Raw genomic sequence first — 21,279 nt, 5'->3', positions numbered from 1 at the left:
AAACTTTTAAACTGGTCTGACTCATGTTCTCAACATTTTCCCAATACTGGGGCGTAACATTTCACACGCTTGAGGCAGTCGTCCAATCACAACACACTGGATAGCTGGCCAATCAGTGTATACCTCGCTATTCAAAACTAGGATGCTGAGTCCCAATTCGCATACTATCCGTCCTAAATAGTATGCAAAATTAGAATTAGTACGTCCCAAATCGTAGTATGTTGAAAAGAGTATTCCAAAGATACCCGGATGGTCTACTATTTCCGATTTGAATTCGAAGTGCAGATCAATGCACACTCTAGTGCTAATATTGCCCACAACCCATTGCGTGCGGGAGGGAGGGGCTTTGCGGTGATGTAAACATGGCAGCCGGATGCAGCAGCGGAGATGCGCCCTCAGCTTTTAAGTGTAAGAATTCAAATGTTTAACCCTAATTAAAGTTATATTTTATTTCGTTACACACATTGCACATGAACGTCAGAACCAGCCGCCTCACAAACGACCTGCGTTTGGTTCTACGACGACGCCGCCCTGCTTCTTCACTCTTCAACTTGGTAGAAGAACACATTGTAAAATGTATTGTGAAAAAAACGATGAGAAAAAAAGATGGGAATAGTAAATAAAATTTTATTGGACATAAAGAATGAATGAAACGTTAACAGTTGTGGTGTGCGTAACTAGGCAACCACGTTGTCGTTCACGTTGCATTGCACGTCATCGAAGTATGTCCCAGAACGTGCATACTCTTTTGCTACACACTCAAAAGTATATACTTTTTCCTCACAAAAAAGTACATACTTTTAGGTCGTAGTATAAGTAGGCGAATTGGGACTCAGCGGGAGCTTTGTAAAAATCAGGCGGCAAAGAAGTCGACCGGAAGTTGAAGTCGGCTGCGTGCTGCCATCTTGTAGCAGAACTTCACTTGCGTTAGCATTCCCATTGACTCCCATTCATTTTGACGTCACTTTGACAGGGAATAACTTTACATCTGAGGCGTTTAAAGACTCCGTTTGTCCATTATTTATTTCTAAAGATACACGGCAATGTATAAAGGGCTCCATTACCTTCTATGTTACATTATGGCCCGTAGAAACTGTTTTTTTTTTTAAATAGGCTAACTATTGCGTCATAACCACTTGAACTCTCTGTCCGCATTACCGTACAGACAGGTGGAGAAGCTCGCAGGCAATTAACTTAATATGGCGTGCTGGCGTTACATTTTAAAATACTATACAAAATAATTTTGCACGCACCAGCTACTAGAACATTTACATCTGTCAGACAAGTTGCTGAAGTCCGTCAAGCCTTCATTTGAGTCTGCGCGTCAGAAACCGAAAGTGCTAAAAAAACGCTAAAAATGGGCTTCAATTGTCTTAAGTTGAGTTCCAATGGGGTCGCTGTGTCCATTTCTTTTACTGTCTATGGTAAAAATCGACGCGTTTCAAAAAGGCGTTTCAAAATATATATATATTTTTTTTTTTTTAACCTTAAAGCTGCCAGTAGGTAACTTTTGTAAAAATTTATTTTTTACATATTAGTTAAACCTGTCATTATGTCCTGACAGTAGAATATGAGACAGATAACTGTGAAAAAAATCAAGCTCCTCTGGCTCCTCCCAGTGGTCCTATTGCTATTTGCAGGAATACATCGCTCCCTGTAAGAAACAACCAGAGCTGTGGTCCCTAACTTTTTTATGTGTTCAAAATTTACAAAATGTATATAATAAGCAAGGGCTGTCCTTTGTGAAAAAAATCATTTTCGATTTTAAGACATAAGTGTTCATTGAATCGACTGTAAAATCGATTTTTCCATGTCTAAAAAAAAAAAAAAAAGGTTAAAGCCTGCAGTGTATTTTAAATAATGATTCAATCCATTTCAAACAACTGTTCAAAAAAACGAAACTTTAAATTACTTGAAGTTGAGAACAGGCCTTGTGTGTAGGGCTGCGCAGATCACGATCGACCGATGCGCATCTCGTCAGTAAAGCCGGTTCTCTAATCAGCGGTAAATTGCATGAGGTTCGTGATTTCACATAGAGCAGCTGTTACTACAACAGAGCTGGTGTTACCTTATAGCTTGCGCAAAATAAACGCTGATAATGAACGTGGATTTGCGCAGCTAGTTAACAAACGGCTCTGTTTATTAACAGCTGCTCAAGTCAATCAGCATTTTCGGGGTCCAGAGCAGAGCGTTTATATATATGTCCAGCTGTTGAGAAAACGCGCTCCCAGGGGTACTTCATTTTACTGCCAAATCTTTCCACCACAAAAGCGGGTCGCTGTCAGCTGGCAATGGTGGCTTCCTTTTCATAACTCAGCACCTCCTGTAAAGGTCGCTTTCCGACGTCACTGGGTTCATAAATTGCTGGTATTTTCTGTCTAGCTTTTTGCAACGCCTATCTGCATTTCGGAATTCTTTATTTTCTATTTCTGCTTGTTTGTGAGTTTTGTTACATCTATTTTTTTAATTGTTTCATTATTTTAAAATTAATAGTGTACATATTTGAAAAGTGACAGCCCTAATAATAAGTGAGTACACCATGAATCCATTTTCCAAACCGTGTTTTTAGCCTGTCTTGAATCACTACGGTACACCTATAATAAGTGTTTATATTCAGACTATTTAAGATTGCTTCGGGGGCACCGCGGCGGAGTATCCCAGTACCTTTGTGATTCTTCATAGACATAAACAGAGAGAAGTAGATCCGGCTACAATGTTCTTCCGCAAGATGCAAGCAGTTCTGTTTTTTAACCGCTAGAGCGTCAAAAGTTACGAACTGCTGCTTTAAACCACATAAACACATTTCATTACACCAAATACTTAAATAATGTTATTTTTAGCAACTTCATATGACCCCTTTAATTAATGTAGGCTACTGAAAACTGAAACTAGACTAAAGTTAATAGCACCAATGGTAGCGTATTTATTCATCGTACTCTGGCCATTTCTTCATCTGTCTCTCCTCGGGCTCCCAGGGTAGACCATGCTGAGCGCTGCGCTGATGCTCAGTGGAGAGAAGAGCATGTTTCCCTCAGCGTTGCTCGCGCTCAAAGCCCGATAGAGATCCAGAGCGAAGAGACTGTTACACGAGACACACCCTCCATGACCGATGACACTGCTTGAAATACCAAAACAAAAATTATTGAGTATCATACTTTATGCATCCATCTTTCAAATCACTCAATATACATGTAGTATTTTACTTTTATTATGTCCTTTCGGCGTAATTCAGTTGTCCTCTTCGTTGGTTTGACAGCTCCACATATGTTTGTAAAGTGTTTTAGTAGGCTACGTGTTCTGAAAGATGTGATTCTGCGGAAAATGTTTAATAAGAATGTTTGGTGGTGTTGCCTTATGTAGGAGTGTGAACTGGAGGGGGCTCCGCCCTGTGATAGGAGGTCTGCAGTGCAAAAAAGGACCGATTGACCAACACGAGTTGCTAAAATCGTTCATGAATGGCAAGCCATAGTAACATTTAATATATAAACCACACTAGTGTCTAATTTAACGTTACCATAACTTATTTTTTTAGATAGGCTACTAGTGTCTTGTCCATTAAACGTACAGTATGGAATTTTTGGCCACCAGGGGTCACTCAATCAAAATAATAACATAAGACGTACTTTGATGACGTCAGAAAAGAGCGTAAGGCTCATGCCAGATGTTGTTCATTGGAACATGCGCTCTGTCGCTCCCTATCATTCCTCACTCATTCTAACTTAGTATTTTGACAATCACGTCTTTTCGAACGGAGAGATATAGACGGTTTCAACGGCAACAACATAAATAAACATTTGCGCTTCACAGAACGTGCAGGCAAAGCATAATCATGATCCATAACTAAGTTATTGATTGAGGTTTAAATACGAATATAAACAATATAAATATAAAATATAATGGTCTCGATCAAGGCTACTACTTTTTCTTCTTCGTCTCGTCTTTGTTTCTGTTCACCTTTGTATTTGGCGGTTCCACAGGAAGTTAGATAAACTACAGGGGTCAAAGTTTATATGACGCCATAGACGGGCGACAAAACGGAAATAAAGAAACATGCCGTGTCTTCTAATTAAACTATAATTTTCTCCGGATTTGAAAGTTCGTGGAAACTGTCGGGATGATGTAAGTACACAACTAAAAAATATATATAACATAGATATAGTGATTTCTGTTTTTTTTAAAGCAGAAAAATTACATATTGCGCCTTTAAGTAGGCCTACTCATTCATTAGTGCTTTTTTTTGGGGGGGGGGGGGGGGGTACTAGTGTTTTTTGTAAAGTGACTAGTACTTATTAATTAGATACTAATACTTAATATTAGAAACTCACTTTTATATTGTAGCTAGTAATTTTTTTTTTTTTTTACATTTTTGCCTTTGACTTCCATGGGGATTCGTCACTGAGATATTAAATATTCAGTTTTTACTAGTATGTATTTTTCTAGTGACTAGTACTTTATTTTTATGTAGCCTACTAGTAGTTATTCATTAGGTAGTACATATTTTTTGATAACTAGTACTCATTCATTAGATACTAGTACCTATTAAATAGTAGTACTTATTCATTATATACTTGTACTTATTATTAGATAGTATTTGTCCATTAGATATTAGTACTTATTATTTTGGATACCTATTAAATAGATACTAGTACTTATTCAATATACTAGTACACATTTATTAGATACTAGTTCTTATTTGAAATGTTACTAGTATGATTTTTTATTTTATTAGTACGTTTTTTAATTTAACTCCAAGCCATTTGAACTAACTTAAGACAAGTAAAAAAGCAGGTCTGACTAGTAAGATTATGGAAACCGTTTTAACATTGAATGAAGCGAATGATCTCAAAAATGGTCAAGCGGCAAACTAGAGCCGGTAGACGTGAATTTGACGCTCTATTCACATTTGGTGTGAACACAGCATAATGATGTTCCAGGAAATTCATCTTTTGCATAATCTTTTGCTGTACTTTGTTCCAAAAATACTCCTTCCGGTTTGTCACAAGTTTCGGAAAGTTTTTTTCGAGTATGGCTCTGTGTGACGTAAAATGGAGCGGAATTTCCTTATATGGGTCTTAAGGGCACATTTCCCGGAAGAGCGCGCGCTCCGTATAGCAGAGCACAGACATTCACTGATCTGAGCGAGAGACCGAATTGTCACAAAAGAAGTGTGTTTTTGATTGCCAGGGCAAGACAACCCTGCACAGATTACCAAAAAAAAAACAGCATTAAGGGAGCAGTGGATGGAGTTTATTTTTACAGCGCATCAACGGAGTTGTGCAAGTGTTTGTGTTTGTTCCCTGCATTTCGAAGATGCTTGTTTTACAAACAAGGCCCAGTTTGACGCCGGATTTGCGTATCGTTTATTTCTTAAGAATGTTGCAATCCCAACTAAAAAGGGTCACGATCGTGTGTTGGAACCGCAGGCAGTGAGTAAAAATGCTTAAAATATCTCTGTTGTTAACTTAGCTATCGGCGCGTAAGCACATCAAGTAAACAACATGTGATGTTGGCATCAAACTGCACTTTCCACATGTACACCTTTTAAAGAAAAGAAAAAAAAAGACGACATAAAGTGGAACTTAGTCATTTTCCAAAACCGCTAAGCAAATATATACAGTTTCAATACATACCACATAGAGACGTCCTGCTGTAGTCGTTGCTGCTGCTGCTCTTGTTAAATTTTAGCCTCTGGATCTGATTCTGGATCATAAATATACGGCTGAATCTGACTGTTAGCCATGGTTTGTTTTGGATGATGGTTTTTTCCTCACGGTAATGTCACAGTTTCCAGACGCTCTCAACGCAAATTCTTACGCGCACTCGTGATTCTTAAGCTCCGCCCACACATCACGCCGCTCGTGTTTTTCCGGGAAAAACGGTACAGACTATGTTTCTCTTATAAATATAATAAACTAAAGACTTTTTGGAGATATGAAGGATGCAGTACTACTCAATAGGTACTCAAGATTAACAGGATATTGAGTGAAAACGAGCATTTCACCCCCACTTTAACAGAATTCGCCTACAAAAAACAACCCGTTTGGACTACAGCCCTCTAGTACATGCAGTAATGACGTCACTAAAATAGTTTTTTGACTATCCTCCGCCCACATGAATTCACAAAAAGGGGGGCATGGTCTTGTTGCGCTCTGACGGAGAAGAAGGAAAAGCTGCGTTTGTTTTTGCCATGTCGTTGAAACGCTGTTATTTTAATCTAGGAGTCCAATCACCTTTGTTTGGCCTTCCCAGGGATGCTGTACTTGGAGATTAATGGTTGCAATTTATGTTTAACTCCGTTCCCGAAAATTATAATCCACATGTAAAACTATGTGCTGCACATTTTGCTGAGGGCAGCTTGCTGAGGACAAATTCCTCAATCTCAATCAGTTTAATGCCGGATTCGCACAAAGATTATCCTTGAAAGATGGAGAAGTTCCCTCTTTGTCTGGAGAAAGCATTGTTTATGGACCACAACCACAAGAAGTGTATTTTACTATTTAAGTTGGTGCATTTAACAGTTTCTGAAACTTATTACACAAAGGGCAACGCTGTTTAGCTTTGTTAACTAGATGTTAGGGCTGTGCAAAAAAACGAATGCGATTTTCATGCACATCTCGTCGGTAAAAACGCTCCTGTGATTATAAGTACATCTCCAGCTCCTGTGTCTAGCCCAATCACATTTCCAGGAGCTCTAAGCATCTGTCGAATCACAATCAGAACTCATTACGTATTTCTGAAGGAGGGACTTTATAACAAGGAAATCATCAGCCCGTTTTTATGACAGTGAAAACACAGGCGGCAAAGAAGTCAACCGGAAGTTGAAGTCGGCCGCGTGTCACCATCTTTTAGCAGAACTTCACTTGCGTTAGCATCCCATTGACCTCCCATTCATTTTGCCGTCACTTTGACAGCGAATAACTTTTTATCTGAGGCGTTTAAAGACTCCATTTGTCCATTATTTATTTCTAAAGATAAACGACAATTTATAAAGGGCTCCATTACCTTCTATGTTACATTATGGCCCCATAGAAACCGTTTTTGTAAAAATAGGCTAACGATTGCGTCATAACCACTCGACTCTCTATCGCACAGTAGAGAAATTACCGTACAGACAGGAGAAGCTTGCAGGCAATTAACTTAATATGGCGTACTGGCGTTACATTTTAAAATATTATACAAAATAATTAATCAGAATACTTACTCCTGCTCACTCACGCCAAAGACCTCCCCGCTCAAGCTCGCCGTCTCTGCAAGATTAACGATGGCAGTTTGCACGCACAGTTAAGATTTACATCTGTCAGACAGGTTGCTGACTTCATCAAGCTTAATTTGAGTCTGTGCATCAGAAACGGAAGTGCTAAAAATAGCTAAAAATGGGCTTCACTTGTCTCAATTGAGTTCCAATGGGGTCGCTGTTTCAATTTTTTTACTATGTGAAAACAGCAGTATACTGATAGGTGAATTGTGGGAAAAATACAGTTTTTTTTACACGCGAAACATGAACATCTTATATTGCACACTGTAAACACAATCAAAGCTTCTAAAAGCGCGAATAATGGGACCTTTAATGTAAAAACATTTAGTGTCTACACCACCACTGCTTTATGCAAAAATGAAAAAAAAAAATAATAATAATAAATAAAAAGGTTACATACAGCCCTGAAATTATATTTATTGTTTTTACTGGAGGAAAAATAGGAAAATAATAGATAATAAAATTGGTGTCTAATCTCCATCCTGCCACCAGAGGTCGCTCAAAGACCAGCAAACACATTAGGCTACTTTGTATAGGAAATTACAGCGTTTACAACAGTAAAAGTTTACTAGTTTGGCTTATAGATTAAATGTTAAAACAGCTTTCAATAGTGTAAGTACGAGTATGTACACCCCTCAAACTAGCCCTCAGTGGGTTAGCCTAAACTGGGTAAAGTGGTTGAAAAATGGCTCAATGTTTGTAGAATTGTAGAATGGACTGTTTCAAAACCCATACTCCTGTTTTTTTTGCATTTGACCACTTGAAGTATTTCCAGTGTTTGGCCTAAATGTTCAATTAGGCGTCTGAACGACAAACTTTTGCTTTTCCGATGGGACAGACTTGTGTTAATTAATAGCAATTAAGGTTTTTGCACACACACACACACACACACACAATTGTAGTGCTTATAATTGATAAAAAGCAGTTGCAGATGTTACTATGAAATCTCTGCACCATTACAATATGCAACACTTTAATGACATAATGACTGTGCAGACTTTGAATTTACTTTGTTGTCCCAGTCAACGAATTTGCTAAATAATTGTTGTGATAGTCAATAAATGCATTATCAAAAATGTGCCAAAAATTCCCAGCTAATCAAAATCAAAGACATTATTATATTATTTTAAAAAAATACAAAATGTGAATTATTGACATCTAAATAGTAGTATTTATTATTTATTTATTTTAGTGTTAGACAAACATCATATATTTAAGATGGGCCTCTGAATCTGCCGAAGAAGAGGATGCTGTTGGTGGTATTGTGCCTGATGAAGAACAAGAAGGGGTGATCTGCCATGAAGTGCTCCTCTCGTAACATACAGAATGCCACAATGGCTGCCGTAGCGGCTGCTGCCTCTGTGCCTTCCTCGTTTACATCCACAAAGGCCTTGTGGGCCACTGTCGAAAGGAAGAGGCCACCCTGACTGCTCATGCCAGTCAGATCAGCCTTTGGACCCTGAAACACAGAGGTCATACCCATGCCCATCAATATTTCTGCTAAGGAGCTCTCTACCTCCAGCTTGAACTTTGGCAAGTGGACTATGATCTCTGTCTGGGTGTCCATATTGCTTCTGTTGGTCCATTCATTCAGCTTATCAAGGGTCAGCTCGCTCTCCAGCTGTCAAACACACATGCGCAAATTCTCAGTCTCTGAATATATGCAAGTAAACAATACAGTCAAGTCAAGCAGATCAATACAAAAACTTTTTGCTGACCTTAAGAAGAGGGTCAGAGCCATCCTGACTTTCCTCAGGAAGAAGAATCAACATGCTGAGCTCTTCTTTTATATATGGCAACTCAAGCACTTGTAAGCGGTGGTCATAGACATAGTTGAAGGGGAACTTTTTCTTCTGGTACATCATTTGCACAGGCCGGCGTTCATTCTGATGGAAGACAGAACACATATGATAAAGTGAACATGAAAAAGAGAATGACCCCCTGTCATATAGATATGATGTGGTATGCATAGTGTAAGGACATACAACTGCATTTGTACAATATTTTGCAAACAGACCTGGTTTATTTTAAATGGCATTTCTTTAGTGTCTTGAGCATTAAATTTCTGCAGCCAGTTCCCTTTGAAGTAGATGGCATTAACCAGAGCTAGTCGGGTCATTCCGGTCACCATTCCTGGCTTGAGAAGATCTTTGATTTTATCTACAAAAAACACAAGTTTGCATTCCTGACTTCACATCTTTTAAAAAAATATATTCAATCACAGGCACGTGCACAGGTAGGGCTCAACCTGTGCAGAGCACATGCCCTTTTTGCCCTTACACTCCGAAGTGCCCTTTTTTTGGTGGTGTTTTTTTTTTTTTTTTTTTTTTAATCAATGCTATTGGTCACCCTTTACGTCTGTCTGTCTGTTTTACAAATATTTAGCAGATGAAAGTTCTTAAAACGAGCTTGTGTAAATCTTATTGGATCCTCAAGCGGTCAGTAAGCTGATAACTCCGCCCCCTCTATATTCATTGAATCAATTGAAGTTCCACAGCAGCCGCACAGTAGACACCAGCTGAGCTGAACAAAGTTTTGCGAAGGGTAAATAAATATCTTGTTGTTTGAATAAGTACTACTAAACACTGTCTATAAAGGCTCATATTTTATTTATTTGATGTCTGACTGACTCACTGACTGAGACATGTGGGACGTCGCCTGAGAGACAGGGCTAGCATTTGCCATCTAGTCATAGCCAACACTTAAATAGCCTGTGCATACAGTTGCATTTCATCTTTAATAAAATGCTATTTTGGCCAAATGCATTTTACCACAGGAAAAACTGAGCGCTCCGTCTATATAGCTACAAAAACTAGTTTGTAACCTAGATGAAAATGTAATGTGATGCCCGCAGCGGCAGGCGCCGTCGCCGTTTTAATGACGGACAGAAAAACAACAACATTTGCATACATTCGCTGGTCAAAAACGATAAATTGATAAGTAATACAACAACATATAATTTGTTTTTACCATCGGAAAATCATAACAGGTGCGCCCCCGCGCTGTTTCGTACTGGAACTTACACAAAGCGACGAGTGATCCTCGTCACCTGATAATAAATTTCTTTTTTGATTTATGATTGCTGATACACTTAATTTATTAACATTTAGGCTAATCATGTTATGGTATACTCTCCGCTCGTCCTCACATGTATAAAATGTTGTAAAACATTGTTTTACTACAGTAATTTAGTAGTAACAAAAAAAAAAAAAAAAAATTACAGAAGATCACTGAAATCTTTATATTTTATCATGCAGAATGTAATTCATGATTCATTCCAAGGCTTCATTTATTTGATCCAAAATACAGCAAAATCAGTAATATTGTGTAATATTTTTACAATTTTAAATAACTGTTTTCTATTTGAATATTTTAAAATGTAATTTATTTTTGTGATCAAAGCTGAATTTTCAGCATCATTACTCCAGTATACTCTTCAGTGTCACGTGATCCTTCAGAAATGCTTTTCACTGCAACTGTACTTTTCACTATTTTTATTTATTTTTTCATTGCTGGCTTATTTTAGGGAAAGTGTAGTGAATAAGAGACCTTCAAGAGACCAACATCCCTGGTCCACCACAGTATCAAATTTTTGCCAGATACATGGCTCACAGAAGGTTGCTGTTGTATTAGGTTTAAAGAAGCCCTTAAAACCCTGTTTATCTATATTATCTAATTATCTAATATTATTATTATGGTCGTTATTAATCGTGAATAAATCTAAAGCTTTTGAGACTATTATTTTTGTGTTATTGAATTTGTCATGAAGATGTGACCATTTCTTCCTTTTATGCAGGCTTACTAAATAATCTTGATATAAAAGGGGGGGGGGGGGGGTGCCCTTTTTCAGTTTCAGCACATGCCCCTCAAAAGGTCTGTGCACGGCCCTGTTCAATCAATAGGTCTGAACTGATTCTTTAATAGAACTGTAGATGGAACTGATCTTCTCACTCTCTGTCTGCTCTTCCACCCATTTGTTAATGAGCTGTCGTGACTCGTCAGAAGCTCCAATGAAGTCCACAGCCTGGAGGTCAGCGTGGTACAGCTTCAGAGTGGACTCCAAATACTCCTGCAGGACGCATGACACCAATCAGCAATATATATATTATAATGGAGTTTAAAAGAATAGCTTCATAATGTCCCATTTTTGAAGACGGAAAGGACTCACAGGTAAGAAACTGAAGGTTTTCTCTCCATAGAGACGGTTGGCCAGTCTAAGGATGTAGGAAGCTTGTGGCTTGTTGATTGCAGAGGTGAGGGTCTCAAAATGAGAGTGAACATCAGAGACAGAACTAAAGGACAAAACCTGCAAGGGAAAGAGTTCACATGTTAACTGTATTTTTTTTTTTTTACACCGGAAAGACTATACTAATAGTTTTACAAAATTGTCTTTTTTTTATTATATATTTCTCTTTTATTCAAAAGAAGAAAAAATGACCATGGTATGTTTACAGAATAAGCTAAGGGTGTGCACTTAAGAGCCTGTTCTAAGCACATTTATTATAAGGAGTAAACTAAATTAAGGAATTTATCTAATTGTTGTTGGAGTCTAAAGTTATTATCTAAATGAGTCTGCACTTTCAAACAAATGATGGCAGCTAGCTGGCACAAGCTGGCTTTTGTGGCTAAAATCTTGAATATATTCTAGGTCCATTTCAGTTGTTTTCTCTTTTAAATCTGGATGCATTTTTTCTATTTTGTAAGCTCCTTCTGAAAGAGCAGCTCTAAAGAGTGAAAAAGAGAGGTATGTGCAGCTGTGAACATTTGTTTACCCTACTCCGGCTCTCCCTCTCTCTGTTGAGTCAGTTGCTCACTGGTTGTATCACAGTCTGTGCACTATTTGGCTAATGGAATGTCCTGCAATGTCTAGTTTATCAATAAACGCTTTGCATACAAATGCTTTGCATTTGATTTCAGCCCAAGCATGCAAATCTGCTTTGTAATAGATTAATGATGTACGCTTGAAGTCAGCATATAGGACTGCTGTACTGATGCACTGCTGTACTGTTGGGGTGGTGTTGGCACAGTGGATAAGACACATGCCTTTGGTGTGAGAGACCCGGGTTTGAATCCACTGTGAGACACCAATGTGTCCCTGAGCAAGACACTTAACCCCTAGTTGCTCCAGAGGTGGCAACCTCTGATTGATATAGCAATTGTAAGTCGCTTTGGATAAAAGCGTCAGCTAAATGTAATGTAATGTAACTTGGAACATTTTCATTACTTCTATATGTTAGTTAGGCTAATATTTAACTGCAGTGGCTATACCTACAAAATACCGTAAACTATAGCTTTGCTACAGTATTCACCATGAACTATTGTAGGGCCAGTAGGTACTAACTGAACTAACTGAACCTGAATTATAATAGATTTTTCTGAAAGAGATAACATTTTCTGCAGTAATAAATAAATAGCTTCTATTTATTTCTTCTGGATAATGAACTGAAATTACACTGAATGATAATTCCAACTCAAACTTTCACACTTATATATATTATATATATATATATATATATATATATATATATATATATATATATATATATATATATATAATTCTCATTTAAATTCTCAAAGAATTCTACGACACTGATAGAACTGGTTTAGATAAACTTGTAACAAAATCATAACTATATGCTATTTTTTTGGCTTTGATAAATGCGTCTCTGTGTTAAGCTCACACTATGAGCAAATATTTACCCTTTTGACATCTAGACCTCACCCCATTTTTCTGTCAAACAAGGTAATGTTCTCTATTACTTGTTTTGGGTTGTGGTTTTGTTTTCGAGCAGGATTTCCCAACCACGGATTGTACTGTACGTGCAGATTGCAGACAATTTCTAGAATAATAATAATAATAACCTCTTCGCTTGTTCTCCAGATGCTTATACCTCATACCTTTGCCATTTCTTTGGCAGTCTCTCCTCGGGCTCCAAGGTAGACCATGCTGAGCGCTGCGCTGATGCTCAGTGGAGAGAAAAACATGTTTCCCTCAGCGTTGCTCGCGCTCAAAGCCCGATAGAGATCCAGAGCGAAGAGACTGTTAGCACGAGACACACCCTCCATGACTGATGACACTACGGATAAACAGCCACATAATTTATGCAACCATTGTTTAAATCCATATAACGCCATATTTTCACAAAAAGCAGTAAAAATACTGAGCAGTTCTAGACAGTATAAACAATTTATATGCTTAGCCTACGAATGTCCAGCGTTAGTACAAAATAACTTTAGACTTCTGTCCAATCTAATAATGTAATGTAGCCTACTTTTGTTTTAACATATGTAGCCTGATAATGTGCATATCATCGTAAATATTTCCCTTTTGCTCAGAAGTTTGATTGCACGTCAGATAAATGCGGAAGTCCCAAAAACGGAGAGTACATTCCCATTGGAAACAACACTCCAGTTCCGAGCACCGGTTTTAGAGAATTGTATGTTTACGGATTAAGTATTACCTACCTTTTTTATAAAGGATGCTTGTCACAAATGTACGTCTGAGTGAAAAAGAAACCTGCCCTAGAGTCATGCGATACAAGTGGACCAGCAACGCCCACACAGCGCAGAACAAACTAGACGGGCAAACCGCATAACTGAGACATATCTCAGATGCGTTAGTCACACACTCCCTCGCCGTTTTACTGCCTTTGCATGTGCTTCCCGTATTTTACTCCACAATTCACAACCCTTTATTCAGCCAGTTTCCAAAATAAGTGAAACATTTGTTGGAATGTTTTAATACGTTTTCTTTGGAGGGGGGAGGGGGGGTGTACAATAGCAAATAGCCTACACACTTTGTTTTGTCAACAACACAAGGCAGATGTATTCAATGAATGTGACAGCTCTGTACTAATCAGTTGGACTTTGTGCATAAAGGGTGAGTCACACTACTGGGTTCACACAGAGGTTCTGCTTAATAAAACCTTATCAAAGGCCTTTCACAATAGGGACTGTGTTTGTGGAGGAAGTGGTTTTCTGATAGACTTCTTCAGTCTAGTGTTTTCCTGTAAATGTTTCAAATAGTTATTTTTTCTTGATTGATACATTGAGCAAATATAGTATTGATTTCTTCAGGTTATGAGATTGCTACCAAAAGAGATAACTCCAATCAATTGCCATGACAAGGAATTATAAATGAAGACAACACCTACAATGTCAGTATCATATATTTATATATGTACACTCAAAAAAAAAAGTTGTTGAACGAACTTAAAAAAATTTGAGTAAACTTTTCCACGAAATTTAATTATATTTTCCAAACAATATCGAATTAGTTTGAAATGATTTGTAGTAATCTTGTTGTACAAACTTAAATTATTTTAGTCAAGACAACAAAAAGAAAATTGGTCCATTCTACTAGATAAAGTTTAGCCATGCCTAATAGAGAAAGTTGTGTCAGGTTAACTACTCTGAATTTTGTCATGCCTACTATATAAAATAATGCCATGTTAACTACATTCAATTTGGTCATGTCTACTATATCTAACAATGCAATGTCAACTACAAACATTTTTGTCCTACCTACTAGAAAAAATTTAAATCATTACACTTTTCTAACTTGATTCTACAGTTACTTCCAAATGAAAGTGAAATACATGTTCTATTACATTAAAACCTATTTACTGTATACCTATAGTCTACTCCTGTGAAGAAAGTCAATATGTTAAAAGTCAGTCCATTTAGTAAAAATCTGTATTTAAAACATGAGCACATTTAACCTTGAGTGTCTTCTTAAAACTGCAAATATGGCAATTAAACATGCTCACTAAGTTAAGAAATGACAATGCAAATAAAACATGAGCATATAAGAATATAACAAAATGTTATTTTATTTTGTTTTCTTAAACATGAGATTAAATGTGATTGAGAGACTTAATCACCTCTGCTCATCATGCAAAAATTCAGATACAACAAAAACACATGGGCATACAAGGAAATAAAACAGCATTCAAAAAGGGATCCTCAAACAGCACACCCAAGTGAAGAGTTTTGTTTTCTGCGCCTGTGCTTTGGCAGACAATTTACACAAGTTCAGCTCGAGAATCATTTTTTGGAGCACCTTAAAAGTGTAATGGATCTCCTATGGATGAGTAAGATTTAAAGGGTATATTAGTCCAAGTAGCATGGCTGTAGCCAATGCTACATTACCTAAACCAGAAAGCACCTCCACATCTTCCAGCACAATGCAGATATCTTCAGGGTCTTCTGTTGCATCAGCAAATTCATGCCTTCATCACAGAATCCCTAAAAGGTCTTCTTTATGTCCGCTTTGGTTCTTGCAGGGTCATCATCCTTTGGAAAAAAAAATATATATAAAAATTGTAAATGTATGGCATATATATAAAAAAAAAATTATACGGCATGTTTCTTTTTTTTTTTTTTAAATGAAAACCCCAATACAAACATTAAGAAATGTGCACTCAGCTTATTTTAGACTTGTGGACCTCAATGGAATAGTTCTAAATCATTAATAAATAATGGTACAGTAGTGTAATAAAATGCTATATGTGACACTGAAAATACACATATTTGGAGAGAAACAACAGTTATTTTTAGTGAACAACTCCACTTCCACAGCACATTCAAACCGCCACGAGCCATCTTAAAACAATGCTATGGCGTTTGGTCACCAGATCACAACCCAACTCAACACCTTTGGCAGACTGTGTTCCACTTTATAATGGAAAATACAGTGCCTCTGTCAATATCACAACAATGAATAACTATGCTACCTTAAAATCTCTAACTATCACTCAGTGACTGTTTGAAATTTTTAATTCATTTAGATTAATGACATTAACAAACTACATTTATAAAATCCAGATATTCTCAAGAGCCATTGATACTTCGGTAACACTTTAGAATAATCTCCATTAGTTAATGTTAGTTAATTCATTAAGTAACATGAACAAACAATGAACAATACATTACTGTATTTATTCATCTTTGTTAATCTTAATGAAAATACAGTTATTCATTGTTAGTTCATGCTAATTCACAGTGTATTAACTAATGTTAACAAGCACAACTTTTGATTTGAATAATGCATTAGTAAATGTTGAAATTAACAAACTAAGATTCATAAATGCTGAAGAAGGATTGTTCTTGCTTAGATCATGTTAACTAATGCAGTTAACTAACATTAACTGATGGACCATTATTATAAAATGCTACCGATACTTATTTCAAATCAATATTACTTAACTTTAACCAAAACTGGGCACAATTAAAACAACTGCTGACAGCACACCCTTCCCTCATTCTCTGAAAACGGTTGAGTTACGGAGTACAAGCTTTTTTTCAATTTTTTTAAGAACAGCGTAGTCCTTGGCACCACCAAATTGGTGCAAATCTTTGCCAAAATACAGGTTTGTGTACTTTAATTTCATCTATAAAATCATTAGTCACTTTATTTTCAAACCAACATAGATGGATGCAATGCCATTCACCTAAACGAGCGCCTTGTAAAATATATTACTTTATTACTGAACAAACGGAATGTAATTACTTTGTATGTTAAAGGTATATATATATATATATATATATATATATATATATATTTTTTTTTTCTCTTTAAAGTGTGACGTGACATACAGCCAAGTATGGTGACCCATACTCAGAATTCGTGCTCTGCTTTTAACCCATCCAAGGTGCACACACACACACACACACACACACACACACACACACACACACACACAGAGCAGTGGGCATCATTTATGCGGCGCCCGGGGAGCAGTTGGGGGTTCGATGCCTTGCTCAAGGGCACCTAAGTCGTGGTATTGAAGGTGGAGAGAGCTGTTCATGCACTCCCCCCACCCACAATTCCTGCCGGCCCGAGACTCGTACTCAAAACCTTTCGATTGGGAGTCCGACTCTCTAACCATTAGGCCACGACTACCCCGTGAAGCCTGGAATTAAACTGCTGTTTTTCATGAGGCCCAAAGTTTATTTTCCATTTCCGTCACTAATTAAAGGGATAGTTCACTTTCAAATTAAATTAGGTATGTTTTAGCTCAACTTAAGGGCATCCAAGATGTAGGTGTCTTTTGTTTTCGAAGTAGTTTACATTTTTATATTTTTAGGTCAAACCGTTCTTGTCTGTGTCTCATATAATGGAGGTCTATGGTCACCACCTCAAAGAGCATGCACAGAGAAGTCCAAATTAAACAATTCCCCATCGTATGTACACATTGATGACCTAAGACACAAAACGAGCGGTTTGTGTAAGAAAATTAACAGTATTTATTTTAGTTTTATCTCCTGTACACAACCACGTCTAACTGATCTGAGTGTGCGAGTGCTTCTGGCTTAGTCTGCGCAAGCATGGAAAGCGCCGGAAGCGATCTCTCACGCGTGTACGTCACTCATTGTTTATTGTTTACCACACAATACACCACCAATCTGCACTGTCTGAAATATAATGCAGTAACTGTAATTATTTGTTTATAATGCACCCTATAATCGTTGCAATTACAATAAACACAACACATTACTCACTCTATTGACAGCGTGCCATTGGGTCCCTCTGGCATTGGACGTCGCCTCCAGTTTATACATGGCAAACTAAACGCAACGTGCAAAACCATTCGTGACAACATATGTTCTCCAGTTCTGTTGCCATCTCACAACACTTGCTACTAAAACACCACCAATTTTTAAGAGATCTCGGTCTCTGAGGCTTGAAGACGTGCTGCCGCAGCGGATGATTCCATGATTGCTCCCGAGTACTTTATCTGTGTATTCTGGTTCAAATAAATATGGCTGTGACAAATTCAACGTTGTCTGTTGATATATTGAAATCGTCTTCCATTGCAATTTCCTGTACGTATAAATATGTTTAAATCTTCACAGTGTAAGTTAACACTTCGGAAATCTCTGTGTAAACCATAGACAGTAAGTGTAAACAATGAGTGTGCTTTCCGTGCTTGCGCAGACTAAGCCAGAGCGCGCACACATCACACATCAGGAAGCACTCGCGCCCTCACATCAGTTGGACGTGGTTGTGTACAAGAGGTAAAAATGGTATAAATACTGTTCTTTTTCTTACACAAACCGCTCGTTTCGTGTCTTGGGTCATTAATGTGTACTTACGGTGGGGAATTGTTTAATTTTGACTCCTCTGTGCATGCTCTTTGAGGTGGTGACCATAGACCTCCATTATATTAGTCACAGACAAGAACAGTTTGACCTAAAAATATCAAAATGGGAAATACTGCGGAAACAAAGACACCTACATTTTGGATGTTCTTGAGGTAAGCTAAAATTTAATTTGAAAGTGAACTATCCCTTTAAGTTTTGGTTCCTTGCCACTGCCACCTTTGGCGAATGGGGATGCTTGACTGATTGCATAGACACTATTGGAAGAGAGTTGAACTGGATGATGACATCACTGAATAATCAATGAACTGACTTTTTCTTAAAAAAAAACAAAACAAAAACTGTCTGTTTGTTATTGTCCTCTTGCATTATCGACAAACAATTTTCCTGTTTAATTATGCTGCTTTGACAATGTGTATTGTGTAAAGTACTACATAAAGGTGAATCGAATTGACTATTAAGAACTGTGCTTATCAAACAGGATGATATCACGTAAACCTAAACCAGTGGCTGTGTGGAGTACAAAGGTTTAAAGAGAAGTTAACATCAGTCATTTAATTCATATCTGAGCTTTACAATTTACTCAATATTTTAAAATTAAAAAAAAAATTTACATTAACTCTTTACCCATCAGCAGTTTTTGACTCTATACTCACCAAATACTCCATCATATTCATCTTCATTCAGGTAGATGCATAGATCATTGAGAATGCACTCTTGCTTGGTCTCCATGGTGGCACTGTAAGAAAACAGACAAAACATTTTTTTAAGTTCCGATATTCATACATTTGACACCCTTCAATACACATCTCTGAGCCATTATGCATTACAGAGCACTATATCAATAGCTTGTATTAAAAAGCAATATATAAAAAATAAAAAAAATGTAAAAAGAAAACTGAAGAAAAAAAAATACTACCTGAGACACTGGCAACATCACATCTTGAATCTTTTTTCTAAACACTCCACCCTTTTTGGTAAACACTTTTAGCAGATCATCAGAGAACAGATCCAGTTTGGACATGAATTTTGATGTGTAAAGGAAGGGTTGTGATCCGATGAAATTCATAATTTATCTGAAGACATAAGTTACAGAGGTCTTGTTTATGGGCAATTCAGCAAAGACAAAAAAGGTTAAAGTGCTACAAAGAAAACTAAATATTTAGTACAGGGTCAGGGTGACAACTTATTTATGACAGAAATCATTTTCGATTATTCCTCTTGATATATTAATCGCAAGTAACAGAATAACATTAACTTACACATACAAGCGCTTGGAGAAACAAAACGTTATTAGCTGACTACACAGACATAATGTCGGTCCATGACCATAATCTAGCTAGCAGAAGAAATGCAAAAACTCCACTTACAATTACTGAAGCAGCGAAATGTAATACTTTCGTCGCTAAAACACTATTTGTTGTTTAAGACGAGAGACTCCGTGAACGCGTTGAATTCAGTCACGAGCACGTGAACTTAACAAGCGTGACTAATCTAAAGCCTTCGATTGGCTGCTGTGCGCTTTGATTGGCATCTCAATCGTTTTAACAATGACGAGCAATAAATTAAATATAGATGAGGAAGACCTAAAATATACATTTGAAACTTTGTCACCCTAACAACAGCTGAATGCAGAGTAAGAATTTAAAATCCTAGGGGACAATTTGGCCATTTCTAATTATCGGGCGTGTCTTATGGCCCTGGTTTTATACATTAATTAATGGTACTGAAGGGTTTTCTGTTCTCTCTTGTTATGCGATGCTTCATTTTAACGTTATTTGATACTTTTAGTAAAAAAAGAAAAAAAGAAAGTCTGCACCACGTGCTGAATCCAGAAACCTAACATCAGCTACAAAAGACACACTTAAGAGCTATTTTCATACAGTGCTTATAGAAAAATAACTTTCTGGTATGCAACAAGATATTAAGAAAGCATATTTTAATTAGTTTGTTAATTAAATAAAATTAGATGGACGATGATAGATAAGAAAAAAAAGGCCACTTACCCATCTCACATGTTCGCTGCTGAACAATCCATCTGCATCCGTTTCAGTTGATGACGTGCATCCGGTTAAGACGAACAAAAAATATTCTTGTTGACTCAATTTAAAAAAAATTTGTAAACCTAATTTTTTTAAAATTACATTGTTCATGTAAAATATAATTAAGTTGACACCATTTTTACAAAGAGTTATGTTGTATGTGCTCATTTTAATTAATTAAATTGAACAAAGAGCAAAAATCATTTTTTTGAGTGTATATATTAAGTACAGACTAAGCAGGCAGATGAAAACTGGATATTGTTCTGCTAAAGTTACATACACACACACACACACACACACACACACACACACAAATAAGGCAATAAGGCACAAAGAGTGCTTCTTAAGGACTCAATGGCAACACATTACTGACAAAACTAAAATAGATAGTGTAGGAAAATATATCACAACAGTTAGTCCAACCTGAAATGAAACTTTTGTCTGCTCTCAAATCTACAGCAAACACAAGAACAGCATTTGGAGTGAACATGGAGCGGCACAACAGTGCACCATTTTGAGGAATTTGAACATTGACACAACAGGGTTGTGCAATAATACTGTATATATTTTTAGAGGCACAGGAGTCAAAAATTTAAAAGCACTATTTAAGGGGCCCTGCACAATCACATTTGTGAGTCCCTAGATGGCAGAATGACTCATGATTTGTATAGCATGCATGTGTATCTATTGAAAAGGCCTTTAAAAAGATGCCAAAATATTTTCTCATTTTGAATTTTAGTGTCATAAGAACTTGTTTTTACTAATGTTTATTGCTTAAGCACATTTTAAAGATTACAATATGTCCGTAACATGTGGAATAGCAGTTCTCGGTTCGGTGTGCAGGATACTGTGTTTTTTACACAGTACTCTCTCTCTCTC

General features: G+C 37.0%; 1 protein-coding gene and 1 long non-coding RNA gene across 3 annotated transcripts; both read right to left on the bottom strand.

The window, feature by feature from the left end:
* Positions 1-8,146: 8,146 nt before the first annotated feature.
* On the bottom strand, positions 8,147-13,898 carry LOC113063178 (leukocyte elastase inhibitor-like). Its single transcript, XM_026233398.1, has 7 exons — positions 13,721-13,898; positions 13,154-13,332; positions 11,424-11,561; positions 11,207-11,324; positions 9,273-9,415; positions 8,974-9,141; positions 8,147-8,876 (listed from the first exon to the last, which is right to left on the bottom strand). Exons 1-7 carry the CDS (start codon positions 13,785-13,787, stop codon positions 8,469-8,471), a joined length of 1,221 nt encoding a protein of 406 aa, XP_026089183.1. The 5' UTR covers positions 13,788-13,898; the 3' UTR covers positions 8,147-8,468.
* A 1,165-nt stretch (positions 13,899-15,063) lies between these two features.
* LOC113063200 (uncharacterized) lies at positions 15,064-20,510 on the bottom strand. 2 transcript variants are annotated; one of them, XR_003278643.1, is made up of 4 exons: positions 20,365-20,510; positions 19,278-19,434; positions 19,015-19,097; positions 15,064-15,550 (listed from the first exon to the last, which is right to left on the bottom strand). It is a non-coding gene; the product is annotated as an uncharacterized LOC113063200 (long non-coding RNA). The 2 variants fall into 2 exon arrangements; XR_003278644.1 differs by lacking the exon at positions 20,365-20,510 and adding an exon at positions 19,729-20,328.
* Positions 20,511-21,279: the final 769 nt, after the last annotated feature.

Source organism: Carassius auratus, chromosome 45 (genome assembly GCF_003368295.1).
Source record: "Carassius auratus strain Wakin chromosome 45, ASM336829v1, whole genome shotgun sequence".
In the NCBI taxonomy this organism is placed as follows: Eukaryota; Metazoa; Chordata; class Actinopteri; order Cypriniformes; family Cyprinidae; genus Carassius; species Carassius auratus.
Note: the sequence above shows the minus strand (reverse complement) of the source record. Positions and strands in the feature narration are given on the sequence as shown.

Excerpts from the sequence above, each read along its gene's own strand:
- LOC113063178 (XM_026233398.1), bottom strand. The coding sequence starts at position 13,787 with ATGACTCTAGGGCAGGTTTCTTTTTCACTCAGACGTACATTTGTGACA. Across the intron at positions 13,333-13,720 it reads AAGCATCCTTTATAAAAAAG|TGTCATCAGTCATGGAGGGT; the intron begins GTAGGTAATACT and ends GTTTATCCGTAG. Across the intron at positions 11,325-11,423 it reads AAACCTTCAGTTTCTTACCT|GAGTATTTGGAGTCCACTCT; the intron begins GTGAGTCCTTTC and ends TGCGTCCTGCAG.